The following is a 27,554-nucleotide window of genomic DNA, read 5'->3' on the forward strand; positions in this document are numbered from 1 at the left end:
ACCTGCTCAAAGCACTTTGATGATGCATTGGCAACCACACAAGAGACCATGGACCTATTTTTACAGCTGGGACTTCAACTAAATACTCAAAAATCCACTTTGACCACAGTACAGCAACTGGAGTTCATAGGAGCCTACCTAGATGCAGTAGAGGCCAAAGCTTTCCTCCCATTGCACATACACCTCTACCTCGATATAACGCTGTCCTCGGGAGCCAAAACATCTTACCACGTTATAGGTGAAATATATAGGTGATATACCGCATTATATCGAACTTGCTTTGATCCACTGGAGTGCACAGCCTCGCGTCCCCCTCGGAGCGCTGGTTTACCGCGTTATAGCTGAATTCATGTTATATCGGGTCGCGTTATATCATGGTAGAGGTGTATTTAACATCTTGCCAGCTTAATCTTGATAGCTCAAGCCAATCTTCAGATCTCAGCCAGAAGCTGCCTCCAACTACTGGGGCACGTGGCGGTAGGGTGACCAGATGTCCCGATTTTATAGGGACAGTCCCGATTTTTGGTTTTTTTCTTATACAGGCTCCTATTACCCCCCACCCCTGTCCCGATTTTTCACACTTGCTGTCTGGTCACCCTACATGGCGGTGAGCACCTTTGTTGTACAACAGGTGAGACTCCACATGCATTGCCTTCAAGAATGGCTCAGAGCGATACATGTTTTGAGAAGACACAATCTAAACAAACATCTGTGAGTGCCCTTGACAGTCAAAAACTCTTGACTGGTGGGCAGATCCTCACAACGTGTGTGTGTGTGGGTTCACTTCATCCAACCACCCATCATTAATTTTAACGACAGATGCATTCCTATTGGGATGGGGAGCCTACTTGGACACCAACACAGTTTAGGGCAAATGGTCCTTTTGTTGGAATCCATAATACCTATCAACCTCCTGGAGCTCAGAGCAGTCAGAAATGCCTGTTCTCACTACCTATCAATACTCAAAGACAAGCATGTAAGGATTATGATAGACAACATTGCATGTATGCTCTACATAAACCGCCGAGGAGTGGCAAAATCACCTTCCCTGCATGCCAAGGCAGTGACACTTTGGAATTGGTGCATTTGTCACCAGATCAGCATCTCAGCAATTTACTTCCCAGGCATTCAGAACACTACAGCAGATATGCACAGCAGAAAATTCTCCCAAGATCACAAATGGGAAATAGACACTACAATCTTTCACAGCATATTCACACACTGGGGAACTCCAAATATAGACCTCTTCACCACAGTCAAGAAGAAGAAATGCCCTCAATTCTGCTCCAGAGCAGGGGTCATCGTTCTCTCAAAGATGCTTTTCTCGTCAAATAGAATAGATTTCCTCCAATTCTGCTAATATCCAAAGCAATATACAAAATAAAGAAAGAAAAGGCCAGAGTTATTTTTATAGCTCCAACATGGCCAGGACGGACATGATTTTCATACATTCTTCAGCTGGTGGTCTGCCCACCAATCATTCTCCACTCTGTTCCACATCATCTCTCTAAATATGCGGGCCAGATCCATCACCCAAATCTGAAAGTTCTCCACCTGAAAGTATGGCTCCTTGATGGTTCCAGAATGCGGTAAGGAACAGTTCTGAGGAGGTAAATGAAATTCTGTTACATAGCAGAAAAACAAATTGTCACACATACATTCAGAAATGGAAAAGATTCCAAATCTGGTGTGACACAAGACAGGTTATCACTACATGCTCTCCTTTACCAATTGTGCTAGACTACATTCTAGAATTGAAGAAATCAGGGCTATCTCTATGCTGGGTGAAAGTACACCTCACAGTCATCAGTGGCGTCCATCGAAAGATAGATGGTCATTTGGTATTTGCTCATCTCATAACAAAAAGATTTCTTAAAGGCATGAGTAACCTCTACTCTCCAATCAGAGATCCTGCACCACTGTGGGACCTTGATCTTGTCATAAACTGTCTTACAAGATCTCCTTTTGAGCCCATGGCCACTTGCTCATTTCTGCCTCTCTCTACAAAAACCGCATTCCTGGTAGCCATCATGTCTGCTCGGCGAGTGGGAGAGATAGGGGTCCTAATGGCATACCCCTCCTTTACGATTTTTTTTCAAGGACAGGGTCACATTACGGCTGAACCCCCAAGTTCCTACCAAAAATACGTTCAGCCTTCCACATGAATCAACTTATCCACCTTCCATCATTCTTTCCCACACCTCACCAGGATAAAAGGGAGGCAACACTGCACACACTCGACATCAGGAGGCATTTGCTTTTTATCTGGAAAGGATCAAGCCATTCAGAAAATCTACGAGACTATTCCCCTCCAACACAGACAGATATAAGGAATCCCCCAGTATCTAAACAAAGGGCTTGTCTACACTGTCGCTTAAAAGTTATGTTGCTTAGGGGTGTAAAGAAGCCACACACCCCTGAGCGATGCAAGCTACATTGACTTAAAGCAGTGTCCACACTGCACTGTGTCGGTAGGAGTCGCTCTCCTGCCGACATAGCTTCCACCTCTCTTTGAGGTGGAGTAATTATGCCAACGGGAGAGTGCTCTCCCATCGGCATAGCGTGTCTTCACCACACACACTGCAGCAGCACAGCTGCATTGGTGCAAAGACTGTCTAGATGGGTATCCGAATGCATTAACTATTGCTATCACAAGCATGACTACAACCCACATTCGGGGCTCGAACACATTTTACAAGATCTCCAGTTCCATAGCCTTTCTCAATAACATTCCAATCACAGAAATTTACAGACCAGTTACCTGGGCATCTGCTCACCCATTTGCTAAACATTATGCAGTCACTTGTGACTCAACATCAGATGCGTTATTTGGTTTCAACTGTATTATCATTAGTAATGGACTCAATTCCAAAGTCCCATCCTTATAGCAGGGGCACTGCTATATAGTCACTTTAGAGTGGAGCACCCATAAGGACACTATTCAAAGAAGAAGAGGTTACTTGCCTTGTGCTTTAACTGCAGTTCTTTGAGATGTGTCCCTCTATGGGTGCTCCACTACCTGCCTTCCTCCCCTCTGCTTTGGAGTTGTTGTATGTGAGCTCTGTGGTAGAGAAGGAACTGAGGGTGGTTTGACCGCACAGCACTATATTGCGATCAAACACAGTGTGAGATGAGGAGAGCGCATGTACAGCGCAAACTGACACTGCTACCAAAAATCTCTGATCTTAGGTGCAGGGACACAAAGACATCTAGAGTGGAGCACCCATATGGACACACATCTCAAAGAACCGCTGTTACTGAGCAAGGTGAGTAACCTCTTCTTTTGGCTAAATGGAGAGATTTTACTTTGAAATTTATAAATTTCTTATAAACAGTGAGTGGTATTGTCATGGGGCGGGACTCACCGGTGCGGCGCCTCCTGCTGGTCGTCCAGGGAATTAGCGTTTCCAACCTCCGGAGCACCCTCTGCAGGCCAGTGTCCCGCTTGCTGCTGGGCCCGAGTCCCTCCTGGACCCCAGTGCCCCTTTCAGGCCAGGGTGCTGCCCCCTGGCAGTACCCCCACAGATCTGGGTCTCCCCTCCCCAGGGAACCCCCATCCTCTATCCCCACCTCGCCTCAGACTATGGCAACTGCCAGTCTTGCTTTAGCCCCCATTCACTGGGGCAGACTGCGGTGTAAATGCCACTTATCACCGGCAAGGGGGGTTTTGGACCTGCTACCTCTGCCTATCCTTGGGCTGCCCCCTGCAACTCCAGTACCTTCTTTGGCCTTTAACAAGGCCTGTAGCCTGGGGGGTTTCTAGGCTGGAGCTCCCCAGCTCCTCTGGCCTTCCCCTGGCCCTGCTCCAGTCTTGGTACCCTCTCAGCTTCCAGGTAGCCAGGCCCTTCCCTCTCTACTGCTAGACAGAGACTCCTTCTCTGGCTTCTGGCCCCAGCCCTCTTATAAGGGCCAGCTGGTTCCTCATTAAGCCAGCCTCGGCCTGATTGGGGTGTGGCCCCCAGCTGAGGCTGCTTTCCCCAATCAGCCCCGCCTTTCCTTCCCTGCCACAGCCCTCTCCCAGGGCTGTTTTAAGCCTTTTAAGGCAGTAGTGGGTGACCACCCCGCTACAGGTATGAAAATGAGTACCTTGCATCACTTTTTCTGTGCTCCCGTTGCTGACTCAGCGATATAATTTACAAGCTTTAAAAGGTAGCCATTTCCAGCCTACCTCTTTCAAAAGGAAGGTGCCCAACAGGGGTTCATGAGAGGAGAAGTTAGCACCATAGAATTTGTCACCTCTCTGCAGATTGCCATCTTGTGCTTTATAGACAATTGTTTGAGATCTACTGGCCTATATAAAAGCGTCATAAAATTACGATTGTTGTAATTGTGCATTCTTTTTAATGAAACTTCCTGCTTAATGGTCTTTAACAAGAGCTTTTGAAATGTGTCTGATTTCATATTGCACTGGGATATACTGTATTCTCTTTCCATCCATTAAAATGTGTTTTATTTTTCTCAGAGTTTATCTTTCTGTCCTTGGGGTGTTTATTTTAATCCATATTTTGTCTGATGAGGCATATTCTGAAAATTACGGTAATACATTTTCATGTTTGATGACAACCTTAGAATTTCTGAGCTCAATTGCTTATAGTTAACACAAATTCAAATGTTGTTTAATTAATTTTCTGATCAAATTTTAACTTCTTTATAATCTGGCTTTTATAGCTATTCTGAGTTAACACTGTTTGGAATTAATCATTCAAGCTCTTTAAAAAGGATTTCCCTTTAACTTCAGCACAAGTTCCAGTTATGGTAACTTGCAGGATTGGACTCACAATGGGGAATGGGTATATGAGCATACTTTGAAAGAGAAACTAATTTGATGATGTATGCTATGTGTTCTTTTTTAGTTAATATTTTTAGTTATTTTAACTTCCGTTAAGAAAATTCAGAACATAATAAACTGAATTTCCTCCCTACAACCCTCAATTGTATTCAACTGCTTGGTCCAATAAAAGACAATACTTCCCCCACCGTGTCTCTCTACTAGGAAAACAGTAATTTTAATATAATAGATGTAATTAATTATCTACCCAAAACACCATTGAATGAGGGTTAGTCTAGAACCAAAATTAACATGCTGGTGTGAAGGGCTGCTTTGTGCTGTAGTCACCTAGAATACTAATTCATTGTAAATTTAACTCCTTACACTGTTTGAGTTGGGACCATCTTTTTAATATGTGTTTGTACAATGCCTAACACAATGGGGCCTTGATACCGGATAAGGTGCTACTGTAATACAAATAATAACAATATTAGCAATCTGTTAGAGCTGATGAATTTTTAATTTGTGTTTATCTTTAGAAATATTCTTCTCTAAGTGATTATTTAGGGATTTGGGGCCAGGAAGAAATAGGTAATAATGATTGAAAGTATAATACAACTCCATAGCATTGCAAAAGGGAAATAATGAGGGTTGAGGTGAACAATATGTTAGAATCAATTATGAAAATGGGCTTATAAAGTATTCTTTTGTGATTACCTCTAACATAGCCTAGTTGTTTGAAATGGAAAAATTAATCCCAGAAAGTCTGACTGAAGGAATCAAATTGTTTCCTTCAGATTGTTGTAGATACGTAGTTATTTTTCCTGATTTCAGTAAGAAAGTAAAGAAAATGTCACAAGGGGAGTTTCTCAAACATTTTCTGTACATTGTAACTTGTAATGGAGTGTGTATATAATTAGCATTGTACATCAAGTAACTGTTATTATTGCCCCTAAAAAGTGTGAATTTGTTTCGTAGTAAATGCCGCTGACAATAAACAGAGGGACAAGAATATGACCTGTATTAAAATTTCCATTGATCCGTAAGTACAAGAACTTTCTAGCTACCCTTCTCTGTCTGGGAAATTGGACTTGAACTTTTTATAACAGATTATATTCAATGAAATTTACCATTTTCTTATATTGTACTGAAAGTATATACCCCCCCCCCCGGAGCACTGCTTTACCGCATTATATCCGACTTCGTGTTATATTGGGTCGCGTTCTATCGGAGTAGTATATGTGTAGCACCATTTTATAAACAGCATAGCTAAGGATAAGAATATGGCAGGTTCTTTCTGAGAGGCATCGTAGCTATGTGGATGGGATTTGGGATTTGGGATTGTCATATTAGAGATCTGGATTCTGTTCCCATTTTATCTGAACTCTCAATAGGCATTAACAGGCATTAACTTAATAATAAGAATTGTGAAGGGCATAGAATTATTAACACCAGTCAGTAGGACAAGTGAGTCAGAAACTCCCCGTCTTCTGGTTTCCAGTGCATTGCACGCTCTCATTGGACAAAGAATTTTTCACAGAGAATGGGAGAAAAATGAAGATGATTATCAATTTTGGCTATCTCCCATCCAGCGTTTGAACTACATGAAATGCTGAAGTAAGAAACCAAGGCAATGGGTGTATATGCAGTCATATAGAATGTTGAGGGATTTTTGGCATGCTGCCAAAAAGGAACTAGTAGCCAAATTGTAGATGGGAAATGGTGATTTTTCAGCAGGTTATAACTGGGTCAGATCTCTGTGGATTTTCATGAGGCCAACAAAAGCCACCTCCCTGACCTCAGGACTATCACGTGGCCAGATTTCAAAGACTTGCTTTACACCAGGGAGACATTAGAGTTCTCCGAGAAAAAAAGTCACAAGAATTATTTTTATAAAGGAAAGTTTTTAAACAAATTTAATAATAATAGATGTTCTTCATATACTAGCATTTTAAACAGATTTCTTGATAAATAAAATTGACAAAAAGATGCCAGTAAACACAATAAAAATGATTTTAAATTGCTAGAGTACAGCCATTGGTAGTATATTCTTGATTTATATTAATTAAACCTATATAAAAACTTCTGTAGGAGTGTTTTGGTACTGATAAATTATTTGAATGGATGTGACTTTGTATTTTTCAGTGAATCAAACATTATTAGTATTTGGAATAATGGGAAAGGAATTCCAGTTGTGGAACACAAAGTAGAAAAAGTGTATGTTCCTGCTTTAATCTTTGGACAGCTGTTAACATCTAGCAACTATGACGATGATGAGAAAAAAGTTACAGGCAAGACTCTTATTAATATGCTTTGTTTTTGGCTGGTTAAACAGTTAATACTTTTCTGAGTTTTCTTTTCTTGAGTCATGGTGGGAGATGACTTTGTGTACTTCCTAGTCATTATTTGACAGTTTTTCTGTATTTCTATAAAATTATCTGAAAACAAACTTGTTTGCATGTTTTTTTTTTTTACACAGATACTGTTTAGAGCAGGGATCGGCAACCTTTGGCCCGCGGCCCACCAGAGTAAGCACCCTGGCGGGCCGGGCCGGTTTGTTTACCTGCCGCGTCTGCAGGTTCAGCAGATCGCGGCTCCCACTGGCCGCAGTTTGCCATCCCAGGCCAATGGGGGCTGCGGGAAGCGGCGCGGGCCGAGGGATGCTTGCCGAGGGTGCTTATCCTGGCGGGCCACATACCGAAGGTTGCCGATCCCTGCTTTAGAGAGAACTGTATTCTTGCAGGTAACTAACAACACCCATTTATATGTAGCTGTCCCCTTAGCATTGTCCTGACAAGGAAAATCCCAATTCTTAGACTATTTAAATATTATATATTCTCTTTTGAATAATCTCAGGGTTCAAAATATATTATAATATATTTTAATTAATTACAAATTTACATTTAATACATCATATAAGGTTAATCTAAAATAGTTTATACGCATACACAAATATTAAAAATGTTAAACTGGCAAAACAGAAGGAAAAATTTAGTGGACTAGATGATGCAGACCGTTAGGCCCCGATTCAGTACTTAAATACATAATAATCCTGATTTAGGTCACAAATGAAAGTAAGGTTTTTTTCATTCTAGTGCATCTAAACTATGATAATGTGGCATGGTTGCAAGTTTCTTCTCAAGTGACACCCAAGAATGGAATAATATGTACATTGCTGGTTGGGATTCAAGTGCAGCGCTATAGTTTTTTGGGACCTTGGATATGGCTTTTTTGCTCCATGCTTGATTTAAGCCATGGATACTATTCCCTCACATTCTTGAATATTAAACTGAGCTGTGATGTATAATTATAGCTTAAATAGTTACATTTATAATCAAGGTTCCTGTGTGCCCCTCCATTCCTTGCAAGGAAGAGGAGCAAAAGAGCAAAATGTGTCCACATTTGGGTGGAAGAGGGAAGCAGTAGCTATACTGCTCATTTTTTACCTCATCCCTGGAAAACCAGGGAAGTTTCTCTATGCAAACAATATGCAGATATGGTTCTCTGTGTTAAGGTGTATATGCAAGGACAGGTAGGGGCGAAGTTGGGAAGCAGTGATGCTGTGGCATATGCCACCATGTACATAGGATCTGATTCTATTAAATTCACTGAACTTTTAACCCAATCTCTAGTGCATTTTTAAGTGGAAATATGAGCTGTAGATAATACTAGATTAACTAACCATATTCTGTACCTTCTGTTCCCCTAGAAATAGGGGATTTGGGGTGCAGACATATCAGTAGTCACTGGCAGCAGGGTTTCTGAGAGTGTTGCCAAAAGAGAGGGTCTAATGTGTGTGGAGATGTTTCCTTTTCTCAAAGAAATATCAAGATTCATGAGATTTTGCCAGGAGTTGCCCATGGAGTTAGTGCATCCATGGGAATTCCAGGACTGGTAAAGCACCCCTTTACCTCTTCTGCAAAACTGTTCCCCATGGATGGGTAACATTTAGTCCCAGGTTGATACCCAGTCAGATTGTAAAATGCAAACAGTGTGTGCAACTTCCTTGTGAACTTCCAGGGCAAAAAGTTACTAAATTAGGTCCCAGTCCTTTACTGATGTCTGTTAGCATGGTCCCTTGCACCTGGTAGAAGTCCCTGATATGGGAACATTTTATTTCATTGAAGTAATTTGTAATATGATACAGGTAATTTCTGCTTTTAAAAACTTACCACATTTAATTGTTGTTCCAGGTGGTCGTAATGGTTATGGTGCAAAACTTTGTAATATATTCAGTACAAAATTTACAGTTGAAACTGCTTGCAAAGAATACAAACACAGTTTCAAACAGGTATGCAAGTGTTTTTGATCTTTCTCGTCTACATTTTTCTAATTAGAAACTTAATTTTTAACACATTTTCTGAGATCCATAAAATAAATTATTGAAAATTCAGCAGTAACAATTATGTAGGCACCAAGGTTAATTGAGTAAAATTACTGTTAGTACTCGTTAGATTTGAAGAATTTTTCTCGAGTAACATTTATATTTGTTCTTTATAATCTTATTAATATGTTAAAAATTTATAGGAATTGCAGTAGTCTGAGAATTGAAGTACTTTCTTAAAGATTGTCCTGCTCCTTATTTTTAAAAATCTAAATAAAACAAAACCTCGTACAGTCATATACTAAACAGTTTTTTCTGTGTATGTTTCTTATTAATATCCTTAACCCTAATGGACCAGCAACCACTTTGTAAAATACACCAACCCATCTAGTCTATTGTCGACATTCTGAGCACACAGACCAAGGATTGAATGGGCATGTAAATTGATCTACCTTCTCACTCTTAGAGGTGGTCACTTTGATATAGGTTTGGGGCACTTTGGTTAGGGGTATTCTGTTTGGAATCTTTCACAGCTGTTGCTTTTACTCTGTCTCTTTGGTGGATAAATCTTCAGTTTCCAACTATTCAGTATAGCACTGTAATGGGCAGCAAACGATTTGTAAAAAGCTGTTGTTTACCAGCCTGTTAATTTTTTTTATATTTTCTGCACAACTGCTAAAAATCATATTAATGATGGCATGAATGTAGATTTCTGTAGAGTGTACTTTTAAAATGTGAAAAGTTTAGCATTGGGCATTTTCAAGCAAAATTATGTAAGAAAAAAATTTGTACAAGTGAGCTGTTCTGTCTCGTGTTCACTCACCCTCCGCCCCCCAGCAAAGAACATGGACAATCAGCCTGCTGCTTGCTTTGTTCTTGTACACTTAGATGTCATGATCTCTCTGCATAGTTTCACTTCCACAAAGCCATTGAGCCTATCACCATATTAATACTCATGCAGAACATGGGAAAGCAGTTGATTCTGTGTTTACTGTGTTAGCAGAGATATCTGTAAGGTGAAATATGCAAATTTTTCATGCTGCAGTTTAGTGCAAAGTTAGAATAATTGGAAACTGGAAAAAAGGGGGGTATTAGTTATGCTGTTTAGTTGTGTTGGTTAGTTTACCAAAAAAAAGAGACGATTGTAATTAACATCTAAAATTTGTTTCTAAAGACTTGGCTGAACAATATGATGAAGACTTCTGATCCCAAGATTAAGCATTTTGAAGGAGATGACTTCACATGCATCACATTCCAACCAGATCTTTCTAAATTTAAGATGGAAAAGCTTGACAAGGATATTATGGCCCTCATGACAAGAAGAGCTTATGATTTGGCTGGGTCATGCAAAGGAGTCAAAATTATGTTTAATGGGAAGAAACTACCTGTAAGAATTCTATTTAAAATATTTTATAAATTGCATAGGTAAGTAAGGGGACAATAATTGCTTATGTTTTTTGAACCCACAGGTAAATGGATTCCGGAGTTACGTAGATCTTTACGTAAAGGACAAGTTGGATGAAACTGGAGTTGCACTTAAAGTTATTCATGAACTTGCGAATGAACGATGGGATGTGTGTCTCACTTTAAGTGAAAAAGGGTTTCAGCAAATCAGTTTTGTAAATAGCATAGCTACCACAAAGGTGAGTAGTTTTATGTATACTTTAAATGAGTGAAATGTAAGGGATAAAAAATGTACACTAAAGTTATGCCTACTTAGCTATTTCATAAATAAATCTTTTGTATACAAAAAATTAAAATGGGTGAATTAATCCTATTACTTGAAATACAATAGCCTGCCAAGGCAATTGAGTGCAATCAAAATCTCTTCATGGCAGAACTGTATTTCTAAATACATTTTTTTGGTTTATTCTAAAATACTAGTAGTCATTTGCAGTGATGCAAATAACTTATGAATACACCTGATGATACTGGGTAAGGATGTGAAATGAACATCAACTATTGTTTAGCACTCACAGCGTTTTTATACTTACCTTTTAAAAAACATACTGCAATAAAATATTACTGATACTTGTTTGGAAATTAGATTATGTACAAAAAGTAACCTGCAAAGTGGTTAAAAAAATGGGCTTGAGGTTTTTTCCCCCTTCTCTTTCTGCACATTTTCTTACTTTCCCATTATTTCTTTATGACATATAAAGCAGGCCTAAAATGCTGGGGTTATTTTTTCCCCTGCTTGTGTTTTTACATGAGATATCCAAGTGTTCTCTACACTGGAAGGCTCAGTGTTGACTAAAGAAGCCACAAATTGATAAGAGCCAAATCAACAACCATGGCCAAGAAGCAGTCTGCTCCTCACAACAGTGTAAAATTCATTTTAGGCCCCCTTTGTACTTCCCCTGGTCCTGGGGTCACTCTGCACCAGGCCAGTTGTCTGGCACAAATTAGAGCAACCTTAACTTGTACCAGCTACAGATGGCTTCCAGGGATCACCAAGTTGCAAGAATATCCTGGTGATATCCACTGCACAAGTTGCAGGGGGTGAGTGATGTAAGAGCTGCTAAAGCAGTTCTTATTCAATTCAAGGATCACCTAAGGAAGGGAAAATTCTCTGGTGACTGTTTAAACTATTTTTAGGGAAGCTTAACTATGGGTATCTCTGAAAGGTGAACTATTGAGAAGGAAATGGATTTTTAATCAGACAGTTTAAAACTCTTTAGTCAGGTCTATGGTAGGTAATTGTACAAAAAAATATTAATACTAATTCTACCAATGCACTTCTGCCACTGGTTCAGCAGCACCAGTGGTAGCACATAGTGAGACCCCCTATTGTAGTCAAGGCTCCAGTGAAATGAGTGGTAGTACTGGTGGGAGCATAAGTGTAGACATGTCTCTGGTGGCTTTTGTCATTTTTACTACACAGTTCATCCCAGTGATGTGTTCCGTGCAGTTGAACGAGTGACAGAATGGTGGGAATATTTTGCTAAAAATCCAGAGTACAGACAGGGTTATTTAAAAAAAAAACACATGTATTTAATATTAATTCCTAACTGACGCTTGTCAAAATGGGGGGTGTGGAACAGACTTGATATTCTTATTATTTCTTAAATAATAATGAAAAAATCCAAGTAGAACCCCTGTATTAATTCAGGCCTTTTTATACAACATAAAGAAGCAAAAAAAGTGTGCAAATCCCATTTTTAAAAGTCTGTCACAGGTTATCTTTTAATATTAAGTTTGTGAAAAAAGTCAAGAATCAAGGGGAAATTCTATCTACAGCTGATTTCACATACAGAGTATAAATAAATGTCTCTGCTAGAAAGTTATTACATATATTATTTATCTGGGGGGACAAAAAGAGCAGTTGTTGAATCTTAAGTAAATGTAACACTTTACTGAAAGAGACTTGAGAATGACTCCTTTGGTCCAGTTTTCATCTATCATGCACTTACACATGTGTACTATCAGAAATTCTTTATGAAAATTCATAGAAAAAAGTACTGTGTATTCTTCAAAGGTAAGTGTTGTAATTTCTAGTTTCTCCCACTCTTGGATCCATGCCTTATGTATGTGACTGGATGTGGAGTGTTCGGAGCCGGTAATCCACCTCACCAGCAATTGATGTGCAACTACCCAATGATGAGACATAATGGCTAGTAACTAACTGCGTCAACTGCCTGTTCCCTTTAATCTGCTAACAGGTGAGGAGCTCATTTCAGCTGTTTTTTGGTTGTATATCGCTCTGTTTGCCAAAATCCTTTCATTTTCTGTTTCTAGATACATTTCAGCCAGTGGTAATTCTTTTCCCTGCCTTTTTTTTTTAAAAAAAAACTGTCAGTTACAAAATAAGTTTTCTTCAGGTAGCATGTTGAGGCACCACTCCCTGTTTTTGTAAATTTGTTGTCTGTCTATAATGGTCAGGTCCCTGTGCATTCACAGTTCTGCAGAATCTACCACCTGCTACAGAATTCTACTTGGGACTCTAAGATTTCATTTAAAAGAATGTTTCTAGCTATTATGGTTATGTAGCTAACCTTCCAAATATGAAACACTTGTAAACTTATTAAATGTTGTCTTCTTGGTTTCTCAAACAGCTTCAGTAATAGCTGTAATAGAGGTATGAACTGTATTAATCAGCTCAGTTGTTAGCTCTGAAGTCAAATGATGATTTTAAATATGTCAGCATTGTTAATGTTTCAGTCTGATCATTTTAGCAGAAACATTCTAATAAGGATGCCATGAATTTAAGGGAGGGTGCAGGGGCTCTGCTGTGTGGTGTTAAGATTCGTTGGTGTTGGTAGTGAGAAATTCAAGCCCCTCCCAGAATTTAAAATGACATGTTAACCCCATCCACAAGAGAGGAGGAGATGTATTCCACCTTCCACAGCTTCTTAGATAATCAAAGTCTCAGTTGTTATCCAACCAGTGGCCCAGACCTTGCATATTAAAAATTAGAAATTGGTGACAGTTTAAAATAAATTGAATTTAATATTAATAGAAAAATAAACACCACAACGGATACTGTAACAATTGTATTTACATATCTAATTAATAGAAAACCTCCACTTTGCAATTCATTTATATAAGTTATAGAAATTTCAGTTTGCCACACAAACTATTGGCCTTTCCTTAGTACCTGCTAATAGTACTTTTAGGCCATGTCTACTTATTCTGTGGTGCTGTAGCTACAGCACTACTGCTATGCTGCTGTAGTGCTCTAGTGTGAGCTGAGGGGTGAAAACATTACTTCCTACAGCAACAAAAGGGGTTTTCCATTGCTCTAGGTAATCCATCTCTCTGAGTGGTAGTAGCAAGGTTGATGGAAGAATCTTCCATCAACATAGCCATGTCTACGCCAGGGGTTAGATCAGCATAACTATGGTACTCAGGGCCATAGCTGTGTTGACCTAACTTTGAAGAGTAGACCAGGATCAGTGAGTAGATCAGTGTAGGAACCGACCAGTTACAATTTTATTAGTCACATCCCTGCAGCCTTGAATCTCCAAGAGTGGGGTTCAATTATAACACTTACCTTTTGGGAAAAGAAAATTATGTGCCTGTAATTATCTTTCTCAGAAGGTGGTAGTTATAATAGTTATCCCTCCACATCCCCTCAGAGTTGCAAGATAGAGCTAGCTTTTCAGTCGTGTGAACTTGTATTAAAGTGTACTGACAGTTGGGGCAGTTACAGGCTGTAAGTTACTGGGTAAGTATGCCACCTACTGGTGAGATGGTTTAAAGGCTCCTAACTTTGAGCTCTCAACATCCCTCACTCAATTATGCACACTAGGAATGGACCCAAGAGTGGGGAACTAATATAACTATTATCTTCTGAGACCAAGAATTACAGGTAAGTAGTTATAATTTTTTGATATATCAACAACTACAATTTTTACAAAATATTAAGTGGTAAAAACAGATTTTTATAACCCAGTTATAAATATTTGAAATAGGATTTATAATAAAGATATTGAGACAGTCTGAACTATAGCGATGTGGTGAGTAAAATTATAATAAAACTAGTTGAAAATACTTTTTTTAAAACAATTGTTCTGCCAGTGTTTTAAGAACATTTTCAATATAGAGGTCAGTAGACATTTGTCATAAATAGTTCTTTTTACAGACTGAAAAATTTATTATGATTTTCTTTCCTTAAAATGTCAGGGCACAAATTTCAATTTCAGGAAATTGAACTATCCTGCATTGTTAGAGAGGTAGTACTTTCTTACTGTGAATAAAACTGGAGCCTAGTGCTTTATAAAGAGACAAACAATGGATAGATTAAAAAAAAATCACTATTATTACTTTTTGAAAAGTATGGTTGTTCATGTTACTATTTAAGTTGAGAGGCTCTGCATGGATGCAGGGATCTGCCTTACTTGGCCAGATGGCAGGATTGGAGCCTTAGGGTATGTCTGCACTTCACGTTGGGGGTGTGATTCCTAGCTTGAGGAGACATACTCGCACTAGTTCGCACTGAGCTAGCATGCAAAAAATAGAATGTAACCGAGGCAGCACAAGCAGTGGGAGAGGTTAGACACTCAGTGTGCATGCTATTTAGAGACCCTACCTATATACTTGGGATGGCTAGCCCCTCCCACTGCTCAGACTGATGCAGCTACATTCTGTTTTTAGTATGCTAGCTCTGACAGGTAGCGTGAGTATGTCTCCTCAAGTTAGGAATCATACCTCCAGCTTCAAGTGTAGGCATACTCTTAGAGTAAACTTCCCCATTACTCTTCTTTTTTACAGAATCTTGTCAAATAGAGTACACATTTCAAATTTCTGTGTTCCTATTTCTCCTGAGATACTAAATTATAATATAAAATGGAAGGGGAACTAGATGGCCCAGAAGATTGGTAATGTATATAGATTCCTTGACATCTAGGTTGCCAGCCCAGTTTGGTAATGACCAAAAGTCATTATCGTCTTATGGCTGTTTCATGATCTCAGTTGAGTGCGTTTGGTGGCCTCAGTTCAGTTCAGGTGTTCATATCAAAAAGTCCAGACTAAGTATTGGAACTAATTGAAACCATTACCTGCAGTTTTAGCAGAGATCAAGGACTGAATGGGAATGGATACTGACCTACTATCTTCCACCATATCTTGTCTCACACTGAATCCAGCCATTTCTTTCTCTGATATCATCAACATCCATCCCTTCTAGTAAAACCTTTGGTCACTCCTTAATCACTTCTTGCCATTGTTAACTGTACCCTTCCCTTCTTTGGCCTTCTTTCTTTTAATCTCTTTCCCTTACAGTACTTTCAAAACATAGCTACTATTTCTTGTCACTTCAACCACATTACCTCTTCTCCAATCCTGTCACTGACTTCCTGTGTTTAAAATATTGTAGTCAAATTCCCTGTGTTCTTTGAAGCAGGAAAGTGTGCTTTCATTGGTCTTCTTATCAATGATATCTCTATACAGCTTAAATGTTTTATTTATTTTAATGTCTGTTAGATTGTAAACTCTTTGGGGTAGAGACCTTGATTTTAGTACATTACAAAACACTGAATATCTGTTGTACATATCTACAATAGACATGATTCACCCTGACAGAGAGTTAGTGGGCACTGAGATAGAGGCACATTAGTCAGCTAGAGAAGGGAAGCTTACATTGCTGCTTTCTTTGCACCTTTTTCGTAATAAATGAGGATTTCAATCTACAGTATTGTCAATGTGGCAAATTTCACAATCACTATATTCAAACACATTTTTTTCCTATGTGAATTATGATCAAGTAGTTCTAAAACAAAATATTTATTTTTAAAAGTTCTTGTATTCACATTTTAGATTCAGCTTTCATCCCCACCTCACTCCCTTGATTTTAAAAACATTGCTATAGGTTTTATCTGTTTCAGTGCTTTTGGTAAAGAATTTTTCAAGTAGACAAGGTTATTCTCTATCTAGATGGGGTTTTGTTTAACACAGCCTCAACCAGGCATACAGTTTTGGAGCACCAGTAGAAATTGTCTAAAGACTCCTGTCAGCTTTCTTAGTTATACTCTGTTTTGCAGAGAGTAAACAGCATGAATGTTTTGCTCTCATTCTTCATTTCTGAATGTTCATTTTTGCCTTGCTTACTCTGATTTTAGTTAGGCCTGTGACCCACTTAAATGATTGAAAAATTGGGGAATGCTAATAAGAAAATCAATAAATGCCTCGAGGGGTGCTATTGTGTGACGTAGTCTTTCTGCTTCTTGTACAAAACTTTGTAATCATTGTGGTGGTTGGTGGTGGTTGAGGTAATGCGCCTCTTAGCCACAATGGCAACTGGAGAGGAGCAACTCAGCAGTTGAAGAGCTTTAGGCATGCTACAGAGATTTTAAAACAGATTCAGACGTTGAGGTATGACTGTATTCTCCCCCTTTCCCCCAGACTTGTGTTATTTTGACCAATGTGTTTGTACCTGCCAGAGTTTAGCTGGATAATAGCAAGCCTAAAAATAAATTTAAAAAGAAGGCCAATTTTAAGCTTCTTCAGATCCACCAATCAAGGCTTAATTGTCCTCCTCCTCCTTCTCTCCAGTCTGATACTGAGCCTTTAAACAAACTGCAAACATTTGATGCAGAGGAGTTTGCTTTCTGTCCTTTCAGTTACTCTTCATTTCTCTCCAGTCGGTTTGACAGATATACGTATCTGAACCTGACTTCTGTGAAACCTTCAGGATAAATTTGGTGATTAGCTTTGGTGTTCTGCACTTCAAGATTTGTCTCTTATTCTGAAGTATTATTTACTTGCTGAAGCTAATCCTTCTTCCCTCAGATGAGGCAGAGCTGTTATATAAGTTTGAGAACAAGCCAGATTTTGATGCTGTTCCCTTTTCCTAACTGTACAGAAACAAATGTTGATTTGTGGGTTGTACTTGATTCTGATTTCACCTGTCATAGTGATAAGAATTATTTAAATATTATTTTTATACCCCACAGCTAGCATGGTGTGTTAGGATTCTTTTTAATTGTCTTGGTTGTTAACACTTCTACTTTGTTACCCTAAGTGTCCAAAAAAATTGCAAGTTACAAAACCGGCATTGTTTTAACTTGTTTTCTTTAAATGATGGAATGTTACTTATGCAAGTAAGAATTTTGTTTAGTCATTTTCCCCAACAAATTCAGACAAACAAATATAGACCAAAAAAAAGATATGAAAAGGGAAAAGGAAAAGAATAGGTCCTCCTCTACAGTTTTGGTTGACTGTCAGCTTCAGGATGAAGTCATGGATTTCTTCTCAGCAAGGCAGTCTCTGGTCCACCTGAGGACAAATTGGAAGGCGTGGTTTGGAAACATAGGCTCATGGCTGAATGAAGTTTCCTCTCTCTCTTAGTGATAGGAACTAGTGAATACAGTGTCTGGTGAGCAGGCAAAGCTAAATCCTGGAACGAGTTAAGATACAGTGCCAACATCCAAGAAACACTATGGCCTGAACCACTCCCTTGGTGTTCACACCTCAACTGCTAGCAGAGCACCTCACCCTCCCTGATTGAACTAACCTCGTTATCTCCACACTGATATATACCTGCCTCTGGAGATTTCCATTACTTGCATCTGAAGAAGTGAGGTTCTTACCCACGAAAGCTTATGCTCCCAGTACTTCTGTTAGTCTCAAAGGTGCCACAGGACCCTCTGTTGCTTTTTACAGATTCAGACTAACACGGCTACCCCTCTGATACTTGACACCATGCAAGGCACTGCATTTAGCCGTATGGAATGGAAATCTATCAACCTCATGAAGAAACTTGCACAAATACAGACAGATATCATCTTCCTTTCCAAATGCAAACGGATGGACATCATACCAAATGGACTGAAGGTGAAAAATCCATTGCTATCTACATACTGCACAGACCACAGTGAGAGATTATGCCATACATTATCAAAGAAACTGAGGAACCACCTGATCAGCATCCTATACAGCAAACAGAAAAACATCAAGAAAGAGCTCTCCAACCTGGAGACTTTCATAAATAACCAACCCTCCACACAAATGGACTTTACTAAAATAAGACAGGAGATCTACATTACACACTTCACCTCTCTACAAAAGGAAAAGGACCGTAAGCTGTCTAAAATCCTACCTGCCACATGGGGCCACAACAGGGGTACCCCTAACTCACCCAGCAATATCGTCAATTTATCCAGCTACACACTCAACCCGGCAGAAGAGTCTGTCCTATCTCGGGGACTCTCCTTTTGCCCCAGCACCCCCACGAACATGATACAGTTCTGTGGTGATCTGGAAGCCTACTTTCGCCGCCTCCGACTCAAAGAATACTTTCATGATAACACTGAACAGCGCACTGATACACAGATACCCTCCCACCAACAACACAGGAAGAAGAACTCCACATGGACTCCTCCTGAGGGTCGAAATGACAGTCTGGACCTATACATAGAATGGTTCCGCCGACGTGCACAGGCAGAAATTGTGGAAAAACAACATCGCTTGCCTCATAACCTAAGTCGTGCAGAACGCAATGCCATCCACAGCCTCAGAAACCACCCTGACATTATCATCAAAGAGGCCGATAAAGGAGGTGCTGTTGTCATCATGAACAGGTCTGACTACCAGAAGGAGGCTGCCAGACAACTCTCCAATACCAAATTCTACAGGCCGCTTTCCTCAGATCCCACTGAGGAATACACTAAGAAACTACACCATCTACTCAGGACACTCCCTACACTAACACAGGAACAAATCAACATACCCTTAGAGCCCCGACCGGAGTTATTCTATCTACTACCTAAGATCCACAAACCTGGAAATCCTGGACGCCCCATCAATTTGGGCATTGGCACTCTCACTGAAGGACTGTCTGGATATGTGGACTCCCTACTCAGACCCTACGCCACCAGCACTCCCAGCTATCTCCGTGACACCACAGATTTCCTGAGAAAACTACAATGCATTGGTGACCTCCCAGAAAACACCATCCTAGCCACCATGGATGTAGAGGCTCTCTACACAAACATCCCACATACAGATGGAATACAAGCTGTCAGGAACAGTATCCCTGATGATGACACAGCACAACTTATTGCTGAGCTCTGTGACTTTATCCTCACGCACAATTATTTCAAATTTGGTGACAATATATACCTCCAGACCAGTGGCACCGCTATGGGCACCCGCATGGCCCCACAATATGCCAACATTTTTATGGCTGACCTGGAACAACGCTTCCTCAGCTCTCGTCCACTCATGCCCCTTCTTTACCTACGCTATATTGATGACATCTTCATCATCTGGACCCATGGGAAGGAGGCCCTGGAAGAATTCCACCATGCTTTCAACAGCTTCCACCCCACCATCAACCTCAGCCTGGACCAATCTACACGGGAGGTCCACTTCCTGGACACCACCGTACAAATAAGCGATGGCCACATTAACACCACCCTATACCGAAAACCCACCGACCGCTACGCCTACCTTCATGCCTCCAGCTTCCACCCCGGTCACACCACACGATCCATCGTCTACAGCCAAGCACTGAGGTACAATCGCATCTGCTCCAACCCCTCAGACAGAGACCAACACCTACAAGATCTTCACCAAGCATTCTCAAAACTACGATACCCACACAAGGAAATAAAGAAACAAATCAACAGAGCCAGACGTGTACCCAGAAGCCTCCTGCTACAAGACAGGCCCAGAAGAGAAACCAACAGAACTCCACTGGCCATCACCTACAGTCCTCAGCTTAAACCTCTCCAACGCATCATCAGTGATCTACAACCCATCCTGGACAATGATCCCTCACTTTCACAGACCGTGGGAGGCAGGCCAGTCCTCGCTCACAGACAACCTGCCAACCTTAAGCATATTCTCACCAGCAACCACGCACCGCACCATAACAACTCTAACTCAGAAACCAACCCATGCAACAAACCTCGATGCCAGCTCTGCCCACATATCTACACCAGCAACACCATCAGTGGACCTAACCAGATCAGCTACAACATCACCGGCTCATTCACCTGCACGTCCACCAATGTTATATATGCCATCATATGCCAGCAATGCCCCTCTGCTATGTACATTGGCCAAACTGGACAGTCCCTACGCAAGAGGATAAATGGACACAAGTCAGATATCAGGAATGGCAATATACAAAAACCTGTAGGAGAACACTTCAACCTCCCTGGCCACACAATAGCAGATGTAAAGGTAGCCATCTTACAGCAAAAAAACTTCAGGACCAGACTCCAAAGAGAAACTGCTGAGCTCCAGTTCATTTGCAAATTTGACACCATCAGATCAGGATTAAACAAAGACTGTGAATGGCTATCCAACTACAGAAACAGTTTCTCCTCCCTTGGTGTTCACACCTCAATTGCTAGCAGAGCACCTCACCCTCCCTGATTGAACTAACCTCGTTATCTCCACACTGATATATACCTGCCTCTGGAGATTTCCATTACTTGCATCTGAAGAAGTGAGGTTCTTACCCACGAAAGCTTATGCTCCCAGTACTTCTGTTAGTCTCAAAGGTGCCACAGGACCCTCTGTTGCTTTTTACACTATGGCCTGAGATTCAATAGGCTTGACACCTACAGCTTGTGGTGTAAAATAAAAAAAAAGAAAAGGACATGCACAATACAAATCCAACAAAAGCAAAGACACAGAGCAGCCAAACTGAGCCCCTCTTTGGGTTTTTTTTTGTTTTTGTTTTTTTTGTTTTTTTTTGTCCTTCTGGTTTTTATATTTCTTAGTTTGTGAAAAACTTTACAGCTGTCCTTCCAGAATTTTCCAGCAGTTTGTCTAACCTGAACAATCATAACTCCAAGACAAGGGAACCTGCAGCAAACTCTAAACAAACAAACAAGAATATAATTCTACTGTTTGGTTATTGAAAAGATGAAGATATGCTCTCTCGATAAAGATTGGCATCATCCCTTGAGATCCTAGTCAAACAAATGGCCTTCTGAAGTGCTTCCATAAATTCTACTCTTGGCTGAAGGTTTCTGTTCACCAGCTTTCCAGTACTATATAAGATTCTCCTCTCCCACCCTGCCAGAAGGATTTTCATATTGTTAGATAAGATGTCAGAATATTGGGACAATGGCTACCATGAATCTGTCAAAAAGACAAGGTGGGTGAGGTAAAATCTTTTATTGGACCAACTTCTGTTGGTGAGAGAGACAAGCTTTCGGGACACACAGAGTTCTTCTTCTATTAGAGTTCCTCTCTAATAATCTGGGGAGCAGCACTGCATGGATCTGTCAGGTTCAACTAGATTAGAGGCTATGCTAATTCTAGCCTACAGTGCACTTAGACAGAGATACTGATCTGGAGGAGAATTTTCAGCAAAATACAGCTTCCCTATGGCAGCAGACATCTGTTTTGGGAACCCTTAAATCAAGCACTTAAGCCCTAAAGAATAAAATCTCTCATGACCTCCATTTAATGGGTGGAGGGATGGAAGCCTCAACCTGCAGGATTTACTCTTTCCCCAAACCTAACTTCAGGTATTCATCCCCTTTTTATGAGCAATGGAAATAAGAGATTTACCATACTTACAAGATGAGAGGATCATGCTGCAAGGCTGGAAAGTACAGACTCATTATTATAGAGAATATCTGTTGTTGCAGATGGTTACTACATACTTCTATGAGCTTCTCCATCCTCCAGTCTCTCCTCACAACTCCCAGAAAAGATATCCAGGGCATGAAAAATAGCCCAGCACCTCTTTGCCATAAGATGAGTGATATCGTTCCTCTTAGATGAAGATTCCCATTCCCTCTATAGGGAGGTTGTCCTACCTTGGACTTGAACTGTTTAAACAGTTCATCACCATCAGTTTTACTAGCTATTGTCTCAGGGAATTACTTACCATTGCAGACCTGCAGGATGCCTGCCTGCATGTACTGCATGCCATCAGCAGTACCTCTGGTTCTCTGTATCAGTGATGCTTACAATGGTTAGGGCTCGCTGTTGGGAGTATGGCCCCATTTCACAAGAACCATTGCCGCCTCCTGGGCTGAGAGGCAATATTTTCCTAGAACAGATGTGCAGAGCTCCTGTGTGGTCCTCCAGGCATGCTTTAATTCGATGTTATCTGAAATAAAATAAATACATATGCTGCTGCACATGCAGTATTTGGTAAAATTGTTCTGTTTTCTGCTCTTAAAAATAATTCTGTCCTACTGTGTTAAGAGAACCTGTAGATCCCATCTAACAACAGACTAAATTTGTTCACTCAGGTAATGGACAGTTTTTCTTACCTGATGGATAAGGACATTTTTACTGCCTCTCTCTTTGTGGTGGTTTTATTTTAATTGTAGTTATCTATTTTAGGATATATCTTATATCTGTCATATTTCTTTTATGTGCCTCTTTTTAAGGACAGTCACTGTTAGGGGGTTTTTTGATTTTTTTTTTTTTCCTGCATAAATCTTGTGTGAATTGCCTTTATATCCCTAACCAGTTTAATTCCAAATGGGTGTGTCTGATCCTTCACTTGTACATTTTTTTTTAGTGTAATTGATATGAGAGTTGCAGCTGAGGAAGCTAGTAGGAGCCTCAAGATAACTTCCTGGGTGCTCAGCATTTTTTTAATTTGCTTGTGACATTTCTGTGCCTGTTCTAATGTGACTGAAGTGAAAACCCATCTACTTAGAGACTCACCTTATTCACTGATGAAATACCATTTACAGGTTAAAAAAAAATCAGTTCTGATGTAGTAGAGTCTGATTGCAAAACCTGTAGTAATTGGCTTTTACAAATGGTAGCTGAGTATTCTTCCTGTTTGAACTTCTCAGAAGTTTAGGGATGTAAAGGGTATCCTATATTCAGTTTCCGTTGTACCAAAGTTGGAAGGTAGAAATCTTAGTTGGAAGTTAAATACATTGTCTCAGTTCATTAATGTAAAATAATAATTCTGGCCCATCTGAAGACAGCGTAGCTAATTGAAGAATTCCTGTGAGCTACCATTTGTGGCCAATGGGAGCTGACAGGCATTGTGGATTCTCAGCACTCTCAGCTTTTGTGGTAGAATAAAGAAAAAATCTTGTTTGGTCTTGCATAAATGCACTTGGATGAGGTGCAGGGTACAGAGAACCACTTTCCTTTTCTCCTGCATCCAGGCAGTAGCTGGACAGGATTCCAACAGACTGCTATTGAGTGCTAGAAAAATGGCTGCATGCTCCATGGTCCCAAGAGCGGGTAGTCAGCTGACTTTTGTGATATGGTCAGGTATATGGCCCCTGTGTCTATGGTGCCGAAGCAGCAGGCATAGAATAAGGGGTGTGTGTAGCGCCTGAGCAGTGGTAAGAAGGCTGCTGACCTTCCCCAAGTCCTCCTGCTCTGTGCTGGTGGGATGTTTCTTGGATTCTCTACTAGGTCATTACTGGTCTGCTCCTCTTCCTAAGTACTAATATGAGGCACAGAGTAGCAAGGAAAAGGTTTTGCTTCAGATTAGCAGCACACAAATAGCTGTCAGTGTTTTTCAGGAGCGTTTTAGAAGTTCTGCTAAGAAAAACAGAGATGAATTGCATAGGTGAAGGAAGGAATAGTGATGGATGGTGTAAATCTGAGGATGCATGTGCAGGCCAGATTTTATACACTCAGGCCTGGATTTACAAGTAGAAGTTAGGAGGATAACTGCCTTTGTGGATCTGGGCCTAAACCTCTGCAATGAGGAGAATTTGACTTGATGAGAAAGAACCCACACTCAGATGCTTGTGTTATTATACTCTAAAACCAGTTTTGCCCGTTAGGCAAAGGTCCCTGCTGGGGGTCATGTGGAGTTGCATATACCATTACTGAGCTTCAGGGTCTCTGAGCTATCTGGCAAACAGGGATGGCATGCATGCTACTATATTGTGAAGCCATGGGTTATATTTGTGGACTGCCATTGCACAGAGGGTGCAAAATATAGAGCTCCTTTTGTCTTACACTGCATCTGTGCATCCACACAGATGATGACTACTATATGGTATAATAAAAGCTTTAAACAAATTTTTGTAGCATTACATTATAATATAATGATAAATATTCTTGAATAAATGATGGCATACTGTATATAGATTATTCAACCTCAGTATGAATACTTTGTATTCATTTTTTTTGGTAACACAATTGCAAGATGTTTGGAATTTCAGTGGTTTTCTTTTTCTTTTTTTTTCCATTAAGGGTGGTAGGCATGTTGATTATGTAGTGGATCAGATTGTTGGTAAATTGATTGAGGTGGTAAAGAAGAAGAACAAAGCTGGAGTTTCAGTGAAACCGTTTCAGGCAAGTAGTTTCATATATACTAAAAACAAATACTGAAAAAGAATGGAGGCAACAATTTTGATAAGTGAATTGATTTCTGTGTTTTTTCAACAGGTGAAGAATCATATATGGGTTTTTGTGAATTGCCTGATTGAAAATCCAACTTTTGATTCTCAGACAAAGGAAAACATGACCCTTCAGCCTAAAAGTTTTGGGTCCAAGTGCCAGCTATCAGAGAAATTTTTCAAAGCAGTAAGTATGATATGATTTTATGATAGGAACACAGGAATTGCATCCTGGATCAGGTTTTCATGTGCTCCCAAATGAAGTACAAGATGAATTGGGTTATAGAATCTGCATTTTTATGAATCCAGAAACTTCAAAAAACAGCAAATGGCATGGAGGGATTTCTGCTGCCCTTCTAGTCTGAGTAGTGGGGGCAATAGGCTGCACTGTGCCCTTGCCCGATTTGCATGTGGATTTCATTTCCATGGCTCACCCACCTATGGCAGATTACATACTATTTATGTTGGTAAATTTCTAATACAAAGACAGGCATTTACAAATGTTGATAGTACAGTACCTTTTGAGTTGAGGATTATTATCTTCCCTACTTTGTCCTTTGAAATGTCTCTTATGCTATTTAGAAAAGGGCGCATAGAAGAACTTGTCTTTTCTTCTGTGAATCAAGTAACATACAACTATTAATATGCCATTCAAAAATATATACTCTCCTCAAATAATATAACTTGAAAATACGGGTTTATGTTTTAATTCATACAGTTTAGGTAAAGCCTCTTTAAACAAATGCACTGGTGTAAATGCAGATTCCCCCTCACCAGTGCCTCTTTATAAGGCTCTATTAAATAAGAACAAGTAGAATTAAATTTCAGCCAGAATTCATTAAACTGAGTCCTCTTTAGTGCCAGTAACCTATATGGAAATGTAGCAGCATGTGAATAGGAGATTTACAGCTTGTACTCCTAATATCAAACAGATTTACACTGAATAAATAAAAAAATGTAACCTCCTTGTCTTAAAATACTAGTTCCAAACTTGGTGTGAAAGCTTTTCCATTACAAGGACAGTCTGTATTAAACTATACCACAGCCAAGTGTGTACACAAGAGAAGCTCCAAAAAGAGGAAGGTATTTAGAAATTTGGCTACCTTTTTTAGCAAATTCAGAGGAGGAAGACTTCCCACCCAGCAAGCCAGAATTGTTAGCTGGTTCTTTGAACATTAACCTGATGTTGAATAGGTAATATACGATGTAGTATGTTAAGATTTTATTATAACTTTGCCTTAATAAAAAGTTTAAAAAAAACCCTAGTTTCATTACATGGAATCAGCCGCATTTCTTCTAACCTTTTAGTATTTAAGGGAAAAACAACAAATCATGATAATGTGAGACTGGATGCAACCTCCAGAATTGCACTTTATTAAGTATTTTCCATTTCTGGCAATATTTTTTTTATTTGCAGTGTGTGTACTCTTTGCTAGAAGTGTGCATTTTATACTTAAGGTATTAAATCTCTACCCAGTGAATTTTTTATGACTAGGGAATAGTGAAAAGCCAAAGCACGTGGTATTTGCCTCCGGTGGTGGTTTTTTTGGTGTGAAATTATCTCTACAACTAGTTACTATGTGGAAATATTTGCTATAGAAATATGTTACTTGTGTTGCATAAAATTGTCTTGCCTTGTCATAGAATTCCTGGGTAGAGTTCTGGTGGTTTGCTGATATAGGTACCAATTCTCATTTATACTCAGGCCACTTTATAGCATTCTGAACATATAAAGAGGTCTTTAAAGTGAGTGTAAATGTAGCTCACTCCCTTTATGCTGCCAGAGAAGTGTAAACTGGCCTTGGTGTAAATAGAATCAGGATCATGGTACCTAAAATGTGCTAGGCATTTCAGAAACCTAGTATAAGACAGGTCCCTTACTTTAAAAGTTTACAATTTAATAGATAACTCATAGAAAAAAACACTGGAAAAAAAAGTGGGGAAGGGAAGCAGGAATGGGGGAGAAGAATAATAACAAACATGTGGGGGGTAGAAAAGAAGAGTAAGGGTAGGTTGGGGGTTGTTTGGATGCTAATGTACATGTGGTGTTAGTTCCTTGAATATTTTTTTAATCATGCTTTTTAAAAATTGTTTAGGGGGTATTTGAAAACCACTAATGGATCTTAGATTGGATTCTTACATTTTACTGCATTATTTTAAGTTAGTGTGTGAAGCTCTACTTCTGTGCTCATGCAGAACTCTAATCTATCATTTATAGGCCTCTAATTGTGGTATCGTAGAGAGTATTCTGAACTGGGTCAAATTCAAAGCACAGACTCAGCTGAACAAAAAATGTTCATCAGTGAAGCACAGTAAAATCAAAGGCATTCCAAAACTAGATGATGCTAATGATGCTGGTAAGAGCTTTAATATGATTACTTCATGCCAAGAAGTTTATTATGTTTATATCTTTAATTGTATCAACAATTGATAGATCACTGTTAGAAGCTCTAAATCTGTTTTACACAAGTTTGTAAAGATAGTTTATCATTATGTTAGTGGTCTGTCAAAAAAAGTATGAACTGCATACTTCTCTATGCAAATTTTTAATGATCAGTGAAATTACAATTGCAGCTGTCAGTCTGATGCTAAGACTTACCAGATGCTTTACGGTAAGGAGTTAATAATTCTGACTTAGGATTTGTTTTTTATTGAGAGAGGTACATCATAATAAGTAATGTGTTCGGGGGGAGGGATAGTTCAGTGGTTTGTGCATTGGCCT

The 27,554-nt window shown here is 39.7% G+C and overlaps 1 protein-coding gene across 2 annotated transcripts in view; it reads left to right on the forward strand.

Annotated features, from left to right (window-relative positions):
* Positions 1-27,554, forward strand: part of TOP2B (DNA topoisomerase II beta) — a 115,602-nt gene that overhangs the window by 37,557 nt on the left and 50,491 nt on the right. For both annotated transcript variants that reach the window (XM_054019941.1, XM_054019940.1), the window contains exons 4-11: positions 5,747-5,810; positions 6,914-7,059; positions 8,962-9,059; positions 10,267-10,479; positions 10,562-10,735; positions 24,687-24,788; positions 24,882-25,019; positions 27,051-27,189. In XM_054019941.1, coding sequence (XP_053875916.1) covers positions 5,747-5,810; positions 6,914-7,059; positions 8,962-9,059; positions 10,267-10,479; positions 10,562-10,735; positions 24,687-24,788; positions 24,882-25,019; positions 27,051-27,189 — 1,074 coding nt within the window. The remainder of the gene's footprint in view (positions 1-5,746; positions 5,811-6,913; positions 7,060-8,961; positions 9,060-10,266; positions 10,480-10,561; positions 10,736-24,686; positions 24,789-24,881; positions 25,020-27,050; positions 27,190-27,554) is intronic.

The sequence above is a fragment of the Malaclemys terrapin genome, chromosome 2 (genome assembly GCF_027887155.1).
Source record: "Malaclemys terrapin pileata isolate rMalTer1 chromosome 2, rMalTer1.hap1, whole genome shotgun sequence".
In the NCBI taxonomy this organism is placed as follows: Eukaryota; Metazoa; Chordata; order Testudines; family Emydidae; genus Malaclemys; species Malaclemys terrapin.